This window comes from Mixophyes fleayi, chromosome 3 (genome assembly GCF_038048845.1).
Source record: "Mixophyes fleayi isolate aMixFle1 chromosome 3, aMixFle1.hap1, whole genome shotgun sequence".
NCBI lineage: Eukaryota > Metazoa > Chordata > Amphibia > Anura > Limnodynastidae > Mixophyes > Mixophyes fleayi.
Genome location: NC_134404.1, coordinates 204,416,175 through 204,439,998, shown reverse-complemented (window position 1 = coordinate 204,439,998; position 23,824 = coordinate 204,416,175). Strand labels below are relative to the sequence as shown.

The window sequence follows — 23,824 nt, the reverse complement described above, 5'->3', positions numbered from 1 at the left end:
TACAATAACAAAGCTCTGCATACCCTGCAGGCTCCCCAGAAATGGAGTCTTTGGTCCATTAATAAAAAAAACTACATCAGATTGATTGCGGCCAGTATCTGATTTCACCCTGTAACCCAATTACAAATCTATAAATATATATATATATATATATAGTCCAAACTTGTGTCATGTTATAAATGTTTTTTATTTATTTTTTTGTTCGTTTTTTTTCATGTACATTAGCAATGTTATTTTTAATGTGTGTTATGCTATTTTGATGTGCGGTATCAGTGTTAGTTTTGGGGGCATATTCAATTGTTAGAGAGTTCGCTGAAATACTCGCGCTCCAAAAATATTACCGTTAATACGGTAATATCTCGCTGAATTTCAGCTTGCGGCTCCCTGAGCTGCGAGCTGAAATCCAGCGAGTAAATTACTGTATTAACGGTAATATTTTTGGAGCGCGAGTATTTCAGCGAACTCGCTAACAATTGAATATGCCCCTTAATGTGGAGTATCATTGCTAGTTTTAATGTGTGTTATCAATGCTATTTTGATGTGCGGTATCAGTGTTAGTTTTAATGTGGAGTATAATTGCTAGTTTTAAAGTGTGTTATCAATGCTATTTTGATGTGCGGTATCATTGCTAGTTTTAATGTGTGTTATCAATGCTATTTTGATGTGCGGTTTCATTGTTAGTTTTAATGTGGAATATCATTGCTAGTTTTAGTGTGTGTTATCAATGCTATTTTGATGTGCGGTTTCATTGTTAGTTTTAATGTGGAGTATCATTGCTAGTTTTAATGTGTGTTATCAATGCTATTATCTTATTGTGGCGCTTTATTTTTTAAGTTGTATTTTTGCTTTGTTCAAAATTCAACTATTTGGAAACCCCCCCCTTAAAAATCCTGCGTTTGCCCCTGGGTCACATAGGATGTTTAGAACACACCAATTTTCTGAAGACAAAATTGTAGCCATTTCAAAGCGAAAATAAAATGTTAACATTACAGAGTGGTTTGTGGTGGTCAGTGGTAAGAACTCCTGATTTAATCCATCATAATTTCATGATGTAACAAAATAAAATATGTGAAAAAGTCCAAAGAGGTGCATACTCTGATGCTTTCATCTGTAGAGAGAGAAAATATGGTGTGATCTAATATATATGCTCCTGGTTCACGTAAGCGATTTGGGGGGTAATAATTCTGTAATACCCAATAATTAGGACGTGTGTGTGTAACAGGACACATACATAGACAAAGTCAGAGGAAATTTCATCACTAGAAGTATAAACATGTAAAATACACCAATGTGTATTTTTGGAAGGCACAGAAGCTAAATAAGCCTTGTGTGCCACAAATATGACTAATTACCAAACCATCCAGTTTGAATGGGTAAAAGTAGTACACTCACAAGACTGCCAAATAGATTTCTACTTCTAACAAACTCCTTGTGTTCCTTAGTTTACATGCTAGTAAACACTTATAAAGTATAAATTAAATAACCTGCTTCCGTTCAAAATAATAAGTAGTACTTAGGATTCCAGCCTTGATTTCTGCCAAGCAAATCAGGTCTTGGAAGTTGGCAACATTTCTCATTTACACCAAACAAGAGATGTAAATAGAGCATGGCAAATATTTCCAGGATTCAAAGGGTATCAGACCTTACCAGCATCTCAAAACCCTTTTGGTATAGAGCCATCTTTTAAAAAAACACTTCTATTTCTCTTCCACTTTTATTGTCACGTGTACTCAGATAGGCTGATGTACCTATCTGAAATACACAAGTTATATGGCTGAATATGTGAATTTAATGAATAATAATAATCCTTTAATTCATAATGATAATTATCTTTAACAATAGGTTGCATTCATGTACAGATATCTATAGCATATATATATATATATATATATATATGTATAGCAATCAGTGCGCACAGCTTCAAATCTAATATCAGTCCATACAAATGACGTGCCCGTTCATCAGCAGATAAATGTTCCACCAAACTTCCAACACCAGCAGATTGTATTCTGTGCGTCCTTCCCTCTTTAACCACCCGATCTCCACAGGGGAAACAGCAAACTCCTAAAATTCAAACAAAAGGGGCGCTTCCATGGTGTATTATCCAAGTAAAAGATTTATTCAAAAGAATAAAATTGCACGTACCACAGGATAAAATGTTTCAGGCATATGTTACAATACAGCTCACTTCCAATCTCCATACACGGACATCAGATTTGAAGTAGCCAGTATCAGCATAGATCCATGAACACCTCTACGCGTTTCGTCTCAAAGGACTTCGTCAGGAGGTGTGGATCTCAATTCAAATGCACACCTATTTCAAGGGCAATTTTAATTACCTACACAGGTGAGCAGGAACACACCTCGTTCACTCACATACATACATATCTTTATATCAGGACAGACTAATGATCATCTATACAATTCAAGTGTTATTCTACACATAACCATTCTAATAATGTTACATATGCAATACATATAAAAAAAACTTTATATAAAATGAATAAAACAGATTCAAAATACATCAAATACTTTTATAAAAAAGGAGTAATTTTCATTTAACCCAAATGGGACAAATTGGGTTAAATGAAGGTTGTGAAATTACTCCTTTTTTATAAAAGTATTTGATGTATTTTGAATCTGTTTTATTAATTTTATATAAAGTTTTTTATATGTATTGCATATGTAACATTATTAGAATGGTTATGTGTAGAATAACACTTGAATTGTATAGATGATCATTAGTCTGTCCTGATATAAAGATATGTATGTATGTGAGTGAACGAGGTGTGTTCCTGCTCACCTGTGTAGGTAATTAAAATTGCCCTTGAAATAGGTGTGCATTTGAATTGAGATCCACACCTCCTGACGAAGTCCTTTGAGATGAAACGCGTAGAGGTGTTCATGGATCTATGCTGATACTATGCTGATACTGGCTACTTCAAATCTGATGTCCGTGTATGGAGATTGGAAGTGAGCTGTATTGTAACATATGCCTGAAACATTAAATCCTGTGGTACGTGCAATTTTATTCTTTTGAATAAATCTTTTACTTGGATAATACACCATGGAAGCGCCCCTTTTGTTTGAATTTTAAGATATAGATATATATATATATATATATATGTGTGTGTATCTACAAATCTGTACAGATTAGCCTTGTGTGTATGTGTGAATTGCCTTCTATTGCGCTGACAGAGTAAATTAGCCGACACCAGCATGGTCTTCACATCAATTATTTGAGTCAAAATTAAAAGCAAAATCCTGAATGTTGCAAAAGGAAACTCCACACAACAATATGATATATTGGCACTAGTTCTCCGTACCTTCCAAACAGCATCCAGTCAAATTAGAGCCAAAAGACACATATATCAAGACAGAATGCCTAAATTATTAACAACTGAAACCAGCAGATGTCTTACTCCTTTGCTTTGTCTTTAAGCAAGTTGATGGATGTGTATTAAGCTCCTCACATCTAACTTTGGAAAACATATGCCTTATTCTTGTGTCTAAATGACCAGATAAAGGGTAACAGCCACAGATAGATAAACTAAGTCTTAAATTTCTGTGGTTGGCAATAGTGGAGGCAACTAAGTCAGGAAACTGTTGCATATATTTAGTTGAATCTTTCCTAATCCGACAGCCAGCAGTTGGAAGATTATACTTCATGTCAACATATGAATTCAAATAAATCAATCTTGGGGAGCAATGTAGTGAACAAATGAGTGGCACTGGCAAAAATGCCTGGAAGTTATCCCTCCAGGACCCATTTTCGAGGTCTTCAACTTTCGGTTATTTAATCGCTATTCGTTGCTAATTAACAGCTTCATATCTGTATTTAAGGTTTCTATAATAGTTTATTTTTCTTTTCTTCTTCTTCAGGCCTATGTTCTCGGCAGCCAAATATCTTGCACCATTTGAACCAGCTCCTTTTTAAATGTTGGTTTAAATGATTGGTACACCTGCTTCAATTTGTTAGTAATAGCGGAAAAAAAAGGGACTGGGGAGAGTCTATATTGGCTCCTGAAGCTGCTCCCGGCCTGTGCCTGATGCTGCTCAGATACCCTTTATTGATTTGGCAGCTTTGCAGTTGTACTAAAGGTGGTAGATGCCATTCTTACACCCTGCAATCTAAATCAAATGGTGATTGCAGAAAATCTTGATAATTGCATTTCTTACATCCAAATTAATCCGACTGGGAACGAAGCATAGCAAGCCTACAAACATTTGCTAAGGATTTGCACATGTACTTCACGTTCTAATCTATAAACTACTTTTGGCGATACAGATGTCAGAATTAAATAACCCTTAGTTTTTCTTCTTGCTTTTTGGACTTTATATGCATGGCAGATTGGTCCTGTTCGTATAACTAATTATAATAATTAAGTAATTTATAATATTTTGACATTATTTAAATACAGCTGTCTGGAAAAATCTCAATGTGTGAGATTTCTCTTTAAAATAACATGATTGTGATTTCACATGAACACTGTAAATATTTTTTTAAAGAATAAACACACCAGGGTAGTGGACCTTGATTCAGTGCAACTTTTCCCATGTAGCAATATGCTTTAGAACAAATTATATCCTGGTCAGTAACACATAATGGAAAATATTAACGGCATTGAAGAGAATACAGTACGGTACCGTTCACCTTTTGTTCTGTGGCTGTGCTGCAAAGAAGCGCTTTGTCAAAGCACAGGACCAAACAATCACAGTCTGACAATATTCTCACATGGCCAGCACAGAATAGTTACATTTGTCAGGACCATTAAGGGTCACAAATCTATCAGGAATGTAACCTGTCTGAATACATTCAAATGAATTCCACTGTATGAAACAGGAAAAAAAAAATGGATAAAGTAATGCGTCACTCTTTTAAACTAATGCATTGTACACGTGGGCTTCAGAATTCAATGCTTGCCCCTAAAGTTTGCTAAACACCCTTCAGCGCTGTTAGTCAGAAAAAGAATGTAAAGGGTCGGTTACATAAAAACAGAACAAATGCATACAAGGATGATGAAGAAAGGGAGGATGTGAAACACTGACTACAGAAGTCTCTGCTCACAAGAGCTTACAATCCAGAGAGAGCAATGCAGAGACAATAGGAACTAGTGGTGCAGTAAATGTGGAATGGCAAGGAAGGTAGATTAACACCACCACAGCATTTAAATAATATAGAAGATTGCAGGGAAAACCATATAGGAGACAGTTGCAATACTCAAGGTAGGAGATAATGAGAGAATGTATAAGGATATGTCCAGAGTGAGAAAGGGGCTTATTTTAGAAATGTTTTGGAGGAGCATGACAGTGTTAGGATCTGGATGTGTGGCGTAAACGTGAGTCGATTATGAACCCAAGGCAGTGGGCATATTATTATTATTATTATCATCATTTATTTGTTAGACGCCACAAGATTTCCGCAGCGCCGTACACAAAGCAAACAGTAGACTATACAGGGTATAACAGTACAGAACAATAAACAAAAATACCAATGCTTCAGAAACTCCAGTTAGGTCAATGCAGTAGAGGCGGAGTAGAAGAACAGGTATGGAGACAAGAGGGAAGAAGGCCCTGCTCATTCGAGCTTACATCCTAAGGGTGGGTGAACGAAACAGACACAATTGGAGGATATGGGACTGGGAGAGTGTGATGTGGTCCACCTTGAGGAGACTTGAGGGGGATTAGTAACACTGGGAGAAGGGATGGTGAACAAAATTTTGAACAAATGGAAATTTACTCCATCCAAGTGGATAAGGTGGACAAGACAGTATAAAATAGAACAGAAAAGGTAGATTTTGGTGTTGTCTGCATAGAGGTATTAGTGAAAGCCAAAAAGAGTTTGTTAGTACATCAAATAAAGAGGATTAAAAAGACAGAAATTAGGGCAGATAACAGAGCCTTGACTGCACCAATCAGATAAAGGGAGGGGAGGGGAAGATGTGTTGGGAGTAGGAACACTGAAGGAGTGGTAAAAAAGGTGGGAGGTGAACCAGCAACCAGAAGGCAATGGGAGTGAAAAATGTGCAGGAGAAGAGTATGGTCACCTTTACCAAACACAGCAGAGAGGTCAAGAAAGAGGAGTAGGTAGAAGTGACCCTTCAGGGACACTGAAGGAGCTGTGAGTACAATGTTAGTAATGGCAGTCCAACAGTATAGAGGATGGAGGCCAAATTGCACAATGAAGAGGGAGCAAGTTAAGAAAAAGTGGGTTAGGTGGTTCTATATAAGCTGCTCAAGTAGTTCAGAAGGAAAGAGGGGAGAAATGGGGTAGTAGTTGGAGAGAGGGCTAGGGCCAAATTATGGTTTCATGAAGATGGGTGAGATAAGTGTATGTCTGAAGATGGAAGAGAAAGTTGAGCGAGATGCAGGCAAGAGCTGGGGGTAAAAGAGTGGAGAAGTTGGGAGAGAACAAGTTGAGGGGGGAAGAGAAAGAAGTGTGGGTAAAGTAATAATGCACTTTTCTCCTTAAGATTGGATGATATATATTAACTTGACAGATGGTCTCCTCTTATGTTGCTTATACAAGTCCAAATTTGCCAAAACAATTAGTCATACTGAGCTATCAAAAGATGGATATCGATAAAAATAGTTAGTATAATGTGCGGTCCGTTTACGTTATGGGGTTGAAAATATTAGATCTTGTACCGATACATATACTTCAAAGAAAGATACATATCTTCTTCTGACTGATCTTACTCTCTCACCGCTCCACATCTGCTGCACCACTTTGCAAATCCCTACACTGGCTGCCTGTGTCCTCCAGAATCCAATTAAAATTACTCACCCTTACCGACAAAGCCCTCAACACCACCCCTCCCGCCATACTAGATCTACCTCTGACCTGCGCCTTTTCTCGTCTCTGGTAACCACCTCTCACTCGCTCCTACAAGACTTCTCCCGTGCTGCACCTCACTTATGGAATTCCCTACCAAGCTCAATCAGACTTTCCCATAGACTTCAAAACTTTAGACATGCTCTAAAAACGTATTTCTTTTTTTAAAGCTTACCTTATCCCAGATGATACTAATCACACTAATACACCCACAACTGCCATACACACCACTAAAGTTTACCATCTGTTCTGTGAGATTCATACAACTACAAAAGCTAGATGTTACATGTGAATTGGAAAGCTCTGCTATATAATAAACAGGTGAGACTTTTTACCTCTTCATTACTGCAAAATGTTGAATACTAGTGGGACTTTACTGTTCCTAAAGAAGATCATCTTGACAGATTAACAGTTCTCACCTAATAAATTAGAGCAGACTGATTCCTACAATAATTTATACTGGATCTGGGATTTAAATCTCTAATAAAAAAAAAACATGGAAAAGTGGTGTGAGCTACTATAATAATAATAATATACAATTTTTGTGCATAAATACATATACAGAGGTCCATGATTATTGGGATTTGATTTACGAATATTATGAATGTATGCGATTATATTTGATAATAAACTTATTTTAATACTTAACTTATTTGATTACGGTAATTGTGCAGTTTATTATATGTATTAATTACCTTTAATATATGATGGTTGTTACATCAGAAGAAGAAACATAGCACAGCTGTTGTTTGTTGCAGTTTCATCTTGTACATAATTTGGAGAAGGAGGTAAGAGCTATAACTTCATGGCAAGCTGAATGTTCACGCAAGAAGTCAGAAGCATGGAACCAAATTTTGACACAGAGGCACAGACCACCTTTTTGTCACGCTGTCCCCTACATCAGTGGAAAGAAACAAGTGGCCCGGCAAGAATTTGACTATAGGCCCCAGCTATGTGTCTCGCTCTGACTTATTCTCTGCACCAAATGAACTTCCCTGCCCACTGCAGAGAGGTCACGCAGCACATCCAATCGGAGAACAACGTGCAGTGTATCCTGCACCATGTGCTCTCCCTCCTTTCGCTGCTGGCTTCATACTAAAGGTAGGTATTTTTACTATAGTTTAGTATATTCGCTAGTGATTAGGGAAAAATCTGTGGAAGTTGAGTGGCATGTGGGGGCGTTTTTGAGTACATGTGTCTGGCGAGTACTTTTATGGCAAATGGGGGGTCTGAGTGCTTACAGGGGAATTTTGTGCCAAGTGCATTTTGGTGGAGTCTCTTTTTGCCGCCCTATAATTATGTCAGGCTGTCCCTTACTGTCCTCTTTCAGACTTACATATTTTGAAGCCATGAAGCTGGATAAATGATATTAGTACTGATGGTTTTCCGTTAAATTAACTTGTTACACTTTAAAATGGAAATATTCTTTATGGTAAAGGAGGAACTATTTCCCCTTACATTATTACAAGTGAATAAGTTGGTTCATTATGTCCTAGAAACAGCAACAGCAAAAAGTGGGAAGTGAAGAAAAATATTTCAATGTATTGTCTTTGGTGCCAATACACATTGTATGGGCACTGGTGCCAAGTAACAGGAAGGATGTAACAGTTACATCATGACGTGAGCCTAGCACTGTCACTGTCAGAAATAGAGATATATACATACATATACACACACTATATATATATATATATATATATATATATATATATATATATATATATATATATTACATATACACACGCACACACATCCTGGACAACACATGTGTTACATGAAATATCAGCCAGTATGCATGGCACTCCTTTCATTGTAAGACATCGATACCGGACAGCTTTATTTTTAGATTCCAATCTAGAGTTCAGCTACACGACACCACCTCCTAACTTTAAATCTGTGAAAATCTTGAAAATTGACCTGGTCATTTGAGGTGCAAAATATCAACAGGTCTTTGGCAGTAAAAAAAAGTTTAAATACAAACATTGGGTTAGTGTATTACCTTTTTATTTATCAAAAATAAATATTAGGAGATTCATTTTTACAAATGTTCATGTAGCAGGAACTTAGCAGGAAGTTTCACCTGTACAGTGTAAATCATCATCATCATCATATATTAATATAGCGCCAGCAAATTCCGTAGTGCTTTACAATTGGGGTGCAACCGTTCCTAGCATTCCACATACTGTAGAGGTATTACACACTTTTTGAAAAATATTTTACTCAGCGAATTTATATCTGTGATACAGATAAGGCTCAAGCTACGTTTGGGAGATTTTGTTTTATATTGCTTGCAACATTCCCATTCCCACTTCTAAGCATTTTCTACATCTTACATTCATCATGAAACAGATATTCGGAGTGGGATAATGTGACCATGTGGTTTTTGACCTCTTGACCATTTCTGTAGCAAATGTGGATAACATGAGTTTCCTGTTGTTAACCAATGCATCCACACCTATTTATTTAGATTAGGAGAGTGCCCAGTGTTTATGGTGGATAGTTTCTCACCACCCCGTGGTGCAGTTCAGTGGAATTTGTTTGCGTTATGTAAATAGTGCTTAATAATGAATGCATATATGTTTTTAAAATCAAAAACAGGGATTAAGCTGAACTGTTTACCCACTGGCATAAAAAGCATTCTATGGGGTCACTGGCATTTTCTTATTTTAATATTCCACAAAATGTTTTAAAGAAGTCCATATCACTTCTTCTGTTTCACTGCCCGTCAATTTTAATAACTCAATACACTATGAAAACACCAGTTTCACCAAACATTATACAAGCAACCTAGGCAAACAGTATTACCCTTTCTGCCTCTTAAAAATAATAGCCAAGCAACTATTACACTGGGACTTAATATTCATAAGTCAGTGCATCAATGGCGGAGGTAACCTTTGAATATTGTGGGTGATTAAGCCACACGAACCATCATATTTTAACCTTTCAGCAGCTCGCTTGAACAAATCTTGCAGGGCAGCAAAGAAAAAAAAAATCAAAAGGGCAGATATAAATAATTAACTCTGGGAACTTAAATGTTACTGATTCTTGTTAAGTAGCAGACCACATTTGTTTTTAAACAGTGGTTTTTATGTTGTTTTTATAGTATTTCACAGTATAATCCATCTTCTACTTCTAAAACCCATACCACTAGACCTGCTAGACCTCTCAGCAGCTACGTTAACAGCCAGGACAGTTATAGAACTGTTAGCTTTCTGAAATGAAGGGATGTCTGGACTCCACTAGTCAGAACGGTATTAGGCATGATAGATCATAACTTTAGGAACAGATCCAAAACTTTTTTTTTTACATTACAATAGTGTAAAAATATCTCTAACAAGCAGGATCACACGATTTGATCCGTTTTGTAATGTGTAGCAGTTTTTATATATTAGCAAATTATTTGGTAAATAGACCGGAAATGCTATTTAGAAAATAAGATTTGTTGTGTTGCTGTTCTGTAGCGTCGTCAAAAGGTTTCCTTTCAGCAGTCAAACATTTGTTTACAATCAAAAAATGATGCTTTCAATATCTGTCGTTCTGCCGCGTTGTCGCTCTGTGGTCTAATCTAATAGATTACTTTTTTGATGCAAAATAACTGTCAGATTTGGCATCTTTACACACACACACACACACACATATATATACATATACACACACACACACACACACACATATATACATATACACACACACACACACACACACATATACATACACGTAGAGATACGCTTAAAAAATAAAATAAAATAATAAAAATAAATAAATCTGAGTTTTGCCTGGTTGTTGATAATAAAATTAGATTACTTCTAGCAACAGTGAATTCAGGACAGTCTCCACCCATGTCAAAGTTAAAACTTTGAAGCTCCTTCTTACACTTTAGCAACACAAAATATAAAGACTCCTAGAGACGGGGAGTTATATTGTACTATAAAACTGATACAGTACAGTATGTGTCTCAATAATCACATGAATAAACTATATTCTAAAGTACCCAATCAAAGAACTGTGAATAAACAGAATTACTTCCTAAGCTTGGATATTGGTGGTGGCTGTGTCAGAACATCAGCTATAATCTGGTTTGTCTCACAGTATACAAACACAATCACATCATGTTCCACTAGGTCACACAGTTGTGGTGTCTGACATCAAAATGCTTTATTCCATCATTGATCGTCTAACTATTTGCGAGCTTGATACACTTTTGGTTGTCTTTGTATGGTTGAGTGGTTGCTTTTCATATACAAACCAATTACATTTTTTATATGGTTATTTTTTCCTGGAACATGGTCACAAACTGGATGATTCACCAATTGGCCTTATGTCACAATATGAGAACATATAGAAACTATTTTATTCCCCATTTTCACCTAAAACTAAAAACATTCTATTCTGCATAAGATGTTATAGGGTACATTGTAATTATTTTTCCTACCTAAATAAGACATATCATATCCAACAAAAGACATAAATACACATTTCAGTCCTAATAATTGGACTTGAAGAAGCAATATTTTCCCATGACTTTCATACATAAATTTACACATGCTGCATGCTTAGATACCCATAAGGGATGTTGATTTAAGTGAAACACAATGAGATAAATATGAAATCGATTAAAATCAATAAAAATGTTGACGCTTCCTCCCTACACACAATTAACTACTGTAAACTTCAAATGACACCAGCATTCTAGAGGACACACAACTGCTTTTATATATAAAACCAGCTTTCTCCAGCACATAGCTCCTCACACTTCTTGATCTACGCTTCCCTGAACCCCAGAATACCACCAAAGTGTACCTGAATCTTTTTCATGTTGTCAAACATAATACAGTCAAAGTCTTACACTAGTAAGTGGAGGAAGCAGAAAGAGGAAATAATGGACAAAACACAACACTATATTCTATAAGAAATACTGTTACAGCTTAGGTATGAACAGAAGGAAAAGTGGAGGATTTTCCATAGACTAAGACAAGTCACCTCCAAATCGACAACCCTGTGGATTCCTGCCACAACTGACCGCTCAAGAACATTGCCTGTCAAACCTGTTCTCAGGCCACCAACAGTGTACTTTTTTTTTTTTTTACTTTTCACAAATAAACATGTGGATGGGTCACATAATTTGAACCAGTATAATTTACCTGTGCGTCTGTGAATAAATTTACAAAACAAGTACTACTGGTTTAACTTTAGAACAGATTTAAGAACTTCTAAAGACACCGCTTTACTAAAGCCACTTAAAATGAAAGCATTAGGGGCATATTTAATAAAGCACGATAGTGCTTTTAACGGATAATTAAGGTCCCACAGTGTCCTCCGCAAATTTATTAAGGGGGCATCGCAGCAGATATCATGGATATCTGCTGCTTTGCATTCCTCTTCGTTTTTGGGAGCAGTCACCATTCAACAGAATGGTGACTGCTCCTGGCCGCAATCTAACAAGTCCCGAAAAACATTTTTTTCGGGAACTTGTCATGTTAATGTACGCCAGCTGCAGCTGGCGTACATGAGGAAATCTACTGCTGTCAGCTCTGCTCCGGAGAGCAGAGCTGGACAGCGCATGTGTGGAGGGATCACATGATCCCTCCCTGTCACTCAGCGCTCTCTCTCTGCAACTATCGTTGCAGAGACAGAGAGGGGATCTGTGTGCGCATGTCCAGTTCTTGGAACTGGACATGCGCACTTGAAGAGTGAAGAGAAGACCCGAAGACAGCGCTTCCGAAGAGGGGGGTAAGTATGTTTTTTTTTTATCACTGAAACAGCAGTTTTTCGGAACTGCTGTTTCTCTGTACGGCTGTACATAAATGTGAGAAGTAGTTCAATCCTTATCATTGCGATAAGGATTGAAAACTACTTTTCACTTTATGTGAATAATGATAAATGTGCCCCTTAGCCTCCAATGTTGTGCTAATCAGTAAGTTTCACAGCACGTTTCGTATGGATTGTGTTTTTGCTTTGACATGGATTCACAGAGCTTTTATTTTCTTATTCCTTTTTATACATCTAAAAAAATAAATAAATAAATAAATAAGGATACTCTGCAACTAGAATGCCCCTCCTCCTTTTGTTGCCTGTACAAATACGATCATCTGGCCTGATCAACAAAAACTATGTCTATGAGCTAGTTGGTACAGTTTCAGATGTTAGGCCAAACAACCTATTAAGAAAGTAGACACCTAAAATCTCCAGGTCAGCCAATGGTCTCACACAGGGGCCACTTTGAGACATTTGTCAACCTGATTGTCCATTCAGACTAATCAAATTCACGTGGATCACATTGGTCTATCAGAACAGATTGTAGGACTACAAACTTTCAACTTCATCAATTTGGCAGAAAATGCACTCACAGGCTGACATTATTTACTTATTTGTAGCCATGACTTGTTGTGTGTGTTAAATGATGCCGCAAATCTATACCCTAGTGGTTACATCAAGTGGAATCAGAAATCCTTGGATCAACAATTTCTATATATACTTTAACTGAGATGTTATAATCAATTAGTAACAAAAACAATCTATTTATAAACTATAATGTGTGGAAGTGCAGTTGCAAAGAATAACACAATGGAAGAGAGGTTGATCCAGATTTTGCTATTATGCTATTTACAGGTACAGCATGTAACAAATAAATTCTAGTCTTTATCCTCAGCTACAATGTATAGCAGTAGCCACATTTTAACCCCATGCATAGTGATTCCATGAAATGAGATAAAACATCTCAAATATTAACATACACAAGTGTAATGACAACAACCACCACAATCTGTGGCTGCACAGGTGTAACAAAAAAAATGTGACACTCGTAAATGCATAACAATTTCTAATAACCCAGTAATTTAATAGAATAATCAAAATATTAAGTATGTGCGTAGTACTGCAGAAATGAAAGGCCTTTAAAAACAATTGCAGGCCTGGTATCTCCCATTAGTCACATGTGTAAAAAACAAAACACAAATGAACATCCATACAGCCACAACAACATATATCAAACTTGTCCTCTTACAGCCACTTGAGAACTGTACTGCAGTCGTATGGAAAATAGTGTAAAACACTTCCTGTTGCTTTATGAAGCCTCTAAAGACACATAATAGATGTGGACATTGGGCCTTTGCAATACACAGTCAAGATTACTGTATTTGTACATATTAGTGGAAAATTATAACAGCTGGTGTAAAAGAAAAAGGTGGCATTTACAGAAGCATCCACTTTCTAGCTGTCCTTTTTCAAGTTTAGGGCGGAAAGAATAGGAAAGCAATGATCTCATTGATTGCTATGGGTTACAACACATAACAGCATACATTTTAATGCTTTATATCAGACCTTGCCAACCTGTGGCTCTCCATTATTCATCATCATCATCATCTATTTATTTATAAAGCACCGCTAATTCCACAGCGCTGTACAAAGAACTCATACACATCAGTCCCTGTCCCATTGGAACTCACAATCTAAATCCCCTAACTTACACAGACAGACAGACAGACAGACAGACAGACAGACAGACAGACAGACAGACAGACAGACTAAGGGCAATTTAATAACAGCCAATTAACCTACCAGTATGTTTTTGGAGTGTGGGAGGAAACAGGTGCACCCGGAGGAAACCCACACAAAAACAACATACAAACTCCACACAGAGGCCATGGTCGGGAATCAAACTCATGACCCTAGTGCTGTGAGGCAGAAGTGCTAACCACTAAGCCACCGTGCTGCCCATTGTTGTGAAACAACTCTCCCCAGCATGCTTTGCCAGTAGATAGCATGCAGGATATGCTGGGAGTTGTAGTTTCACAACATCTGGAGAGCCACAAGTTGGCCAAGCTTGCTTTTCATTGTACACACTGTATTTTGATAAAATGTTTGGGATAAAAGGAAATATTTTGCAGTCTGACATAAAGATTGCCATGTTTTAAGGTTTCCACGTGTAACCACTGGGGGTTGTGTTGGCATGGAATATGTTCTTACCAGAAAAAAATAGTATGCTACTTTGGGCTCTGTCTGGTTGCAGAAGGTCAGACTTAAAAATGAGTGTAAAATTAAGTAACCTTAAACTAGAAAAAGCTTCCACAAAAAGCTTCTAGCAGAGTAAATGCCACATTTTAACACACATATAACTACAAACTACTTTCTTTAAGAGTCATGTCTCTAATATTTACTATCTATTGAAAAAGTGCTCAATCCACAATGACTATACTAGCATTAGTCTCTTGTGTGAATGAATATGCCTGTGCTCACATGTATTTTACTCCTAAAGCAAATTGGAAATGCAGATGTCATTATTAAATTATAAAGGAGTTGTTAGTGCACAACCTTCTGTTTCAATTGTTCCGCACACATCTTAGATTGTAAACTCATTTGGGCAGGTACATTTTTGTCTTAAGTTTAATGTAGTTTTATGCTATTTATTTGAAGCAAGATTCCTTCAATGTACAGTGCTATGCAATATGTTGGTGCTTTATAAATCAAGGATATTATAGTAATGATTAAAATGTACCACCTTGTTTTTCTCTTCTGTTTACTCAATAAATAATTAAAAAAATGTTTATCAGATGATAACATATTTCTGTTAGCTTCCATCCCGTGTTAATAAGCTGCTCTGAAAGCCGCCATGTGGACTACAAAAGGTGCGTTTAACCTCATCCACTTGTTTATTAGAGCAAAGCATTTCAATTACCATAACATTTTGCTTGCTCTCATCATACACAGTACCAAACAAAAAAACCGCTGAGATTGTATATATGATGGAAATCAGTATAAAAATAATATATATGTAATATCAAAAGAAATTATTAAATTTTCTAGCTAAATGAATCGTTAATATCTTATGATTGTGTTAGAGCAAAGTGGTTAAGTAACGCTTAACGGTAACCCTTCATGGTGATTGAAATGTATGATAGATAAACAATGTAAGCATAATAAAAAAAAAACAACAAAAAACAAAAACAAACAACTTATGTAGTAGTCCGTTAAGAAAACAGGCATTACTCTGATACACCCATGATTGAGGATGGGCAGCTAGGTAACACTGACAGGTAAAAGCAGTTAAACTTGCTTGTCCCTGCCATAATAAACATAAAGCAAGATCATGCACAGAAGTTGAAATGGCCAAATGAAAACACACAGGCTTAATGAGCAGCTCGTGTTTTATCTCAATGGTTTGTTCAAGCCATTTATACTTATCACTTCCACAAGCACTACAAAAACTGCAGTTACTGAACTTGTGAAGAATTATGTCACTGTAAGGAAAACAGAAGCTTCCCTTGAGGACAGTTCAGTTCTAAGCGAAAACTCAGTAATCTAACACAACACAATATAAACAAAGCAAACAGTAAATATAAATATTGACGACCACAGACTGTATGTTTGATCTGTTGCAAACAAAGATGTGCAGAACCAGAAGGGAGATAGGAGACAAAATGGCTCAGTCAGTCTCTCTCATATTTCATAGTAAATAAAATCAATGTGCACAATGCAATTCTACATCAAAAACATGTTTTTTTTTATATGTATTTCTCTTCTATATTTTGCCTCTCTTATAATAAATGTGCAATATTTGGAAGATATTTTTACTTCACTGTCTACCTTCTTCACATTTGTGATCCATACATGAATTACGTATAAAATTCATTTTAACAGGAGAAACCCTTTAAACCCAAGACTTGGACTATTTAGCTACATTTTAATGTTAAGCCACTTGGTAATAAGTACACAATTAAGAGCTGAGCAAAGTTGTAACTGTAGACTGTGCGTATTGGTGTGTGGCTTTAAATGTAATTCACTCACGCATTCTACAGCATACTAAATATAATAGGATACCTAATAATGAGCATCTTTAATTGGCATAATTGTATTATACAGACCACCTGACCAGCAGTGTTAGCATACAATAATTTTATATCTAAGGCAAGCTTTATCTGTCCCCACATCCATCCATCCATAAATACTACCTGGCATCCTACACTCATAGGCGTGATTTAAATACACAATAATGCTTCTAGTAAAAACTTTGTTCAGTACAAGACTCCAAGGGCAAGGTCCCTAAGCATGACACCTTCTGCAGTTCAAAGTGGCAGAAGTGGAAGGTGGGGCTTTTTGTTCCCCTTTTCACCATGTCAATCAATATTTGCCCCGTCCTGTCTTAACGGAATATCATAATGAAGCATTATCTGAAAGTTTTATACATCATTTTTTCCTGGGTAAATTAAACTCACCATGTGTGCCACTTAGTTCAAAAGTACTTTAGTGATCAAGCTAAGCAACCATTTCACCTTATTTCATTACAATTTAACCTTTAGGGAAGCCAATGTGAGTCTACAAAATAAGTTTTCTTCTTACTTCTCACCTCAAGGAAGCAGGATGAGAGGCTCTACAGGATATCAGACAGAATTGGAGATTTGTAAGTGGCACTAACTAAATACAGTGCTCCCTTTTTAAATCAACGCCACATACTTCTAGGTACATCGTCAGCACAAATATACTTTTAACTGTACATGTCACTCACTTTATTATGCCACTCATTATAAAAGCTGGTGAAAGAAGTGGACAGGTCTGGTACAATAAACAGAGGGCACATGACTGGTATATTGTGCATGGGGAGCACATGGCTGGCAAATTATGGATGATTGGCTGGTTCAATATGCTGGTGCTTTTCACTATATAAAATAAGACATAAACTTACATGTTGGCCATTTCAAAGTAGGATCTGTTATGTTTTATGGTATGCAGTGACTTTATGCTTTATTCTATTGTACATAGCCACCCCACTGTGTGACTCACATTTTACATTACAAAACAGTTAGCTATACAGGCAGGGAGACAAACCAGTGGCTCAATGTTAGGGTCTGTCTTTCTTTAACATAACTGTTATTATGTAAAGCAAGTGTATTACCATGATATTAAAGGACAGTATTTTTTTAAAAAAAACATTACTCTACTATTCCCCCATGAATTACAAGATAATTTGTAGAGGTTCCAAATGGTTAGCACCACAAAATAACTTTTGCAAATGCACAGTGTGACAATGACTTCCTGGTGATTGCAATGCCTGCTAGTTGTATGTACAGGCACATATGTAGTTTCTTGGGAGTCTCAGGTTTAATTTAAAGTGAACGTGTTGGTTCAGTAATCATAGTTTGCCTGGCTTCCCCAGTGTGCAGCCACACTGTGTGCATGAATATTCATTAACTACTCAGCACTTTTGTCACCAAAATCTCACTCATGCTCAATGCTTCCAAACACAGTGAGCAACTCTTAGCAAAGGGAAATCTCATAGTAAGGAAACCACCTTAACCAGTCATTTGCTCTAAAATAATGAGAATGTGCTAATTAACATAAAGACACTTAAGCAGATAACCTTATGTTCCCAACATATGCTTTGAAACAGTTGTTTTGTAAGTCTAGTGGATAACCAGGATCAATAGCACACTAATCCAGTTTTTTAGCTGTCATTCAGGAAAAACAGATAGGTATGTACCCCCTGCCACTTCCCACACATGGCAATGGTGGCCCTCTTAATACAGTTTAATATAATATCTAATCAGTCAACCTAAGCAGCCAAAATCACAACATTTGTAGCTAGTTCAATGCATTGTTGTTAAAACTACGGTCATAGGTCTTCCTTAGTTGTGGGATTAAAGCCTAACCGGTCTAGGGTATCCGCATGCCTCTCTGCCATCTCCTCCTGGATGTCCTCTAGATTTCTTAAACTCAATCTTGCTAAAACTGAACTCATTGTCTTTCCTCCCTCTCGTACCTCCTTCCCCTCTGACCTCTCTATCACTGTTGACAACTCCTCTATCTCCCCTGTTCCCCAACTCCGCTGCCTAGGTGTCATCCTCGACTCCTCTCTCTCCTTTGCCCCTCAGATTCACTCTCTCGCCAAATCCTGCTGTTTCCAGCTTCGCAACATTGCCCGCATTCGGCCCTTCCTCTTCCAGGATGCCACCAAATCTCTCGTCCACTCTCCGATTATCTCCCGCTTGGACTACTGCAACCTTCTCCTTATCTGCCTCCCCCTCTCTCATCTCGCTCCTCTTAGATCTGTACTTAACGCCGCTGCTAGGCTTATTTTCCTCTCTCGCCGTTCCACCTCTGTCTCCCCACTCTACCAAGCCCTTCACTGGCTCCCCTTCCCCTACAGAATCCTTTTCAAGCTCCTCACTCTCACTTACAAGGCCCTCGCCAACTCCACTGCTCCCTACATCTCCAACCTTATCTCTATTCACACTCCCTCCCGCCCTCTGCGATCATCGCCTCTCTTCCCCCCTGATTACCTCCTCTCACGCACGTATTCAAGACTTCTCCCGCGCCGCTCCCCTCCATTGGAACAAGCTCCCCCGCTCCATCAGAACTTCCCCTAATCTGTCCTCTTTCAAACGAACATTAAAAACCCATCTTTTCCTAAAAGCCTTCCAGTCTCATGCCTAAACTCCCACTGATCGGCCTCCTTTCTTTCTCATCCCTTCTTCCCCTTCCGTCTCCGTCTCATCCATGTGCCTGTCTGTCTTCCCCTCCCTTTAGATTGTACGCTCCTTTGAGCAGGGCTCCCCTACCTTCTGTTTCCTTCTCTTTTAACTGCGCTCTCCAGCTACTCAGTTCACCTCCTCTCCAACCCTCTGCCCTCTGTCTCCTCTCGCTTCTCTCCGCTCCCCTCAGTGACTCTTTACCTGTCATCCGTGCCCACCCTCTTGGGCCATAGTTATCTGCCTGTACTCACTTTTCCCCTCCCTCTCTTTCTTGCTGTGACTGAGCCCCCAGAGTTATAGTGCTTACTGTTACTTGTACTGTGCCATTGTTTGTCCTTGTAAGGCGCTAAGGATACTTTGTGGCGCCCTATAAATAAAAATTAATAATAATAAAAAATAGTGTGAAGAAAACAAAAAATATTTTATTATGCATTTAAAAAAAAAAAAAAAAAAAAATACCCCCAAATCTCAAAATTTTAAATTAAGTATGTATGGTATAAAAAGGTGTACCAAAAAAATCTAATTCATTTTGTCACAGCAGAAATTAGCATTTCTGGTGGACCCTTGTTATCAAATCCTGCACAGATACTCTTGCTGTTGGCCTAACACACAATGAATATTTGTGTACAGTAAGTGTCCTCTTGTTATACTTATAACAATGAACATGTCATATTTCTGTATAATTAGAGCCTTCAGAATTCTGGCACACTTTCCAAACATTTGTCATTTGTATAGATAACAGCGGAGTAAGTGTCCTGTAGCAATATCTGCATGAAGAGTTGCCGGTTATCTTACAACAATAATTAATCAAACTTGTCTTCAGCATCAAAAGGTCCAGAAGCAAAAAATATCCTTCCAATGATTATATACATTATTTTGAATGTTATTTACATGCAACCATGAGCACATCATTAAATACACATGTATAAATGTTTCCCGCAATAACCTAAATAGATGAAATCTTAAAAATGATTTGTTGATGCACATTTTTTTACCTACAAATTATTAATGTAATAGTGACATCACAGGAAAAGGTCAAAGTTTAAGTATCGAGAGGACAAAAGGGTACATAAATCAGAGGATGAGAACTTTGTAATCCTATTTGGACCTAAAACCACTGATGCGGTATGTGCCAAGTGTAGTTTAGTAGTGTTCATGTGTTATCATATTTTACCCATTTCTGTTTTTACAGACATGCAAACAATGGATTACTTTCCACTGACAGTGGGTGACCATGCTACCAAGACTTTCTAGCTGTAAAACTCTAAAACCTGAAGTGTACACACACTTTGGCAGAGAGAAACAACAAATGCCCACATCCTCTCTACCCTTATCTCAAACCCTGCTGTGTGCCTTGGACAGGTTGTTTTCTTAGCTGAATGAAGATAAAACAGTCAGCCACACAGGAAGTGACCCCCTCACAAAAGCCAGAGGGGAAGGGAATAGATATTTCTAAATCCACAATAAAAGTATGAGTTTGTAATCTTGTAACTATTGTTAATGGTTTGCAAAGCACAAGTACTGAAACTCTGCAATGTCATCACAGTATTTTAAGCATAAAAGCCAGAACACAGTAATATGTTCCACATGGACTACGAATTCACTGTCTGTGGGACCTTTGGATGGACAATCGCATAGAACTGAAGCAATCTATGGTTACTTTAACCAGCTTAAAATATATTTTGGTTTTCTATTACAATAATAGTTATATTTGATATGTTTTTCATTCAGACACACACACATATATATATATATATATATATATATATATATATATATATATATATATATATATATATATATCTTACTCAAAATTAATCTGGAGATACTTTTCAAAATGATCACAACTTACAAAAATAGTGAATGCCCTTGCAGTGACATTGCATCACTATTTGGAGTGATTTGACAACAAATATCAAAGAAATACCAACTTTAACAAGATTCCATAACAAACAACACAAATGTCAATAACATTAGGTAGTCCTTAAGCAAAACACTACTCTCCCACCACACATAACAAGATCTGTATCATTTCTGGTATACTACCAGTATTAGAACTTGACCAATACCTGGGAACTCAGATATCTCTTCAGACATTCCTCACAGACACCTTTTCTGCAGCAGAGAAGAGGTTTGATGGACTTATTCTCCAAACACACCCGGCAGCTCATCACCACCTTGTGGCTGGCATCGCCAAGGCTACTGATCAAGAAGGGGGATAGTTCCAGCTCCAGGCTGGCCGGGCTGAGAGGTAGCTCCCCAGTTCCCCACTGGGAGCTACGAGAGCCGGTATCAGACAGTCTGCGCTGCTCTGCTGGGTACACGGGAGGCAGATCTCCCGATAAGTCACTTTCCACGCAATACACAGTGCAGAGAACACTACACCTCTTCTTAGGCTTCTGCCCCCCGGAGCTGCCCGTCACCTCCCGGGTAAACCTCCAGGGTCCGCTTTCATCTGTCTCCATGGCCCTGTCTGGTGGGATGACCACCCGGGTCATATCCTGAACCCCTTTTGTATCCACTCTGTCTATGGGATCCTCCGAACTGCCCAACGGCTGCGAGTCGTCAGACTCCCCAATAACACCATGCAGACAATAGGGATCTTCTAGAGCACCCCCGTGTTTGCCCCCATCATCCCCCTCCTCTTCGTCTTCCTCCTCGTCACTGCTGGCAGTGTGCATGTCCTGTGTGTGCTGCACCTCCTCATGTTGATCCCCCATTCCCAGTGCCCGTCTGCCCATACAGCACTAAGAGCAGTCTGACTTATTGTAGTTCACTTGTGCTTCCGGGTCCGTCCAGGGGCCTCTCACCGTCCCAGCTGTGATAGGGACAAGCTGTGATACCCCGGGCTGGTATGTCTGCTCCACCGCTGTCTTCAGCGGACAGAAGACCCATGCACAACCCCTAACTGTTCACTCCAGGGCTGCGCTCCTCTACCCTGTACACTACAGAGCGGCCCCGGGATTGCATAGCAGCGCAGGGCACCCAGCACTGGGGGCGGGGACAGCCTGCATCTTTCCTGCTCTGACACTGTTTCAGCTGTTACCGTATTCCTCCCAGTACTCCGCACCGTTCTCCCCAGAGCGTCATTGTCACCGTATTTTCCCCAGTATTTGTTACGAGTACTGTATTACCGTAATCATCAGACATCTTTGACACTTTTCAAAGGTAACTGTATTCAGGATACAGAAGTATTGCAACTGCTGCAGTATTTGCCACAGTATTTGTAAATGCAAGTGTAAGAACCAAGAAGGGGGTTTGTAAGAAATACTCCATAGGCATAATGGGGGAATTCAATTGCGGGCGATGTGGTAGGTCAACACGGTGGCTATGTAGTTAGCACTTCTGCCTCACAGCAGTGGGGTCATGAGTTCAATTCCCGACCATGGCCTTATCTGTGTGGAGTTTGTATGTTCTCCCCGTGTTTGCGTGGGTTTCCTCCTGGTGCTCTGGTTTCTTCCCACTCTCCAAAAATATACTAGTAGGTTAATTGGCTGCTATAAAAAAAAATTGACCTTAGTCTGTGTGTGTGTGTATTAGGGAATTTAGACTGTAAGCTCCAATGGGGCAGGGACTGATGTGAATGAGTTCTCTGTACAGCGCTGCGGAATCAGTGGCGCTATATAAATAAATGATGATGATAATGATGAGGATGTGGCGCACTGGCATTGTGTCATGCACATTGATAGCGATTACGGTAGAAATCTCTGCTAATTTTCCCTCCCACCCAAGCGGAGATTACTGTCAACTCTCAGCCACAAAGTGTCTCACGGACGTTCCAGAGACATTTTGCAACTAATTGAACCCCCCCCCCATGCCTTCAATTCTTACAAAAAGCACTTGCACCACTACTTTCTGCAGGGCAGGGACATTTTTTTAGGCTTTACCAGATGTACAATGTATATACTGTATATACAATATGTACAATGTATTATACTGTATATACAATGTATATACTGTATATACAATGTATATACTGTATAATGTTTGCTATGTATACTAGACAAAGTAAAGAGGATGTATATACCTAGAATATTCAATTTTGGTGGAAGGCCAAGTTGGAATCCATCCTATTAAAATCCTGCCCTTGCCCTTGACAGAAGTGCTTTGTAATTTTGTGACCAGAGACAAATCATCATAATCATCATCTATTTATATATAATTTTTTCTATATACTATGACTTTGGGCAGTTACCCATGGTCAAGATTATGGCCTAATCAGGAAACTAGTATATAAACATGGTCATGATTAATCTGCATAGATATGAAGTCACTGTGTGTATGTAAACCAGGTGTTAATGTATATGATAATGTACACTTTAGAGACCTGGGGGTAAATGTATAAAGCTGCGAGTTTATGGTGGGTTTGAAAAATAGAGATGTTGCCTATAGCAACTAATCAGATTCTAGCAATCAGTTTGTAAAATGTACAAAATAAATGTTAACTAGTATCTGATTGGTTGCTATCACCAACATCTTCACTTTTCTACCCCCCAGAAACTCACAGTTTGATACATTTGCTCCC

At 38.2% G+C, this 23,824-nt stretch overlaps 1 protein-coding gene across 1 annotated transcript in view; it reads right to left on the bottom strand.

Moving 5' to 3' along the window:
- Positions 1 to 22,316, bottom strand: part of RNF217 (ring finger protein 217) — a 93,927-nt gene extending 71,611 nt beyond the window's left edge. Inside the window, exon 1 of the mRNA XM_075203012.1 lies at positions 21,369 to 22,316. Within this exon, the coding sequence (XP_075059113.1) occupies positions 21,369 to 22,040 (672 nt within the window). The 5' untranslated portion in view covers positions 22,041 to 22,316. The remainder of the gene's footprint in view (positions 1 to 21,368) is intronic.
- Between the last annotated feature and the right edge of the window lie 1,508 nt (positions 22,317 to 23,824).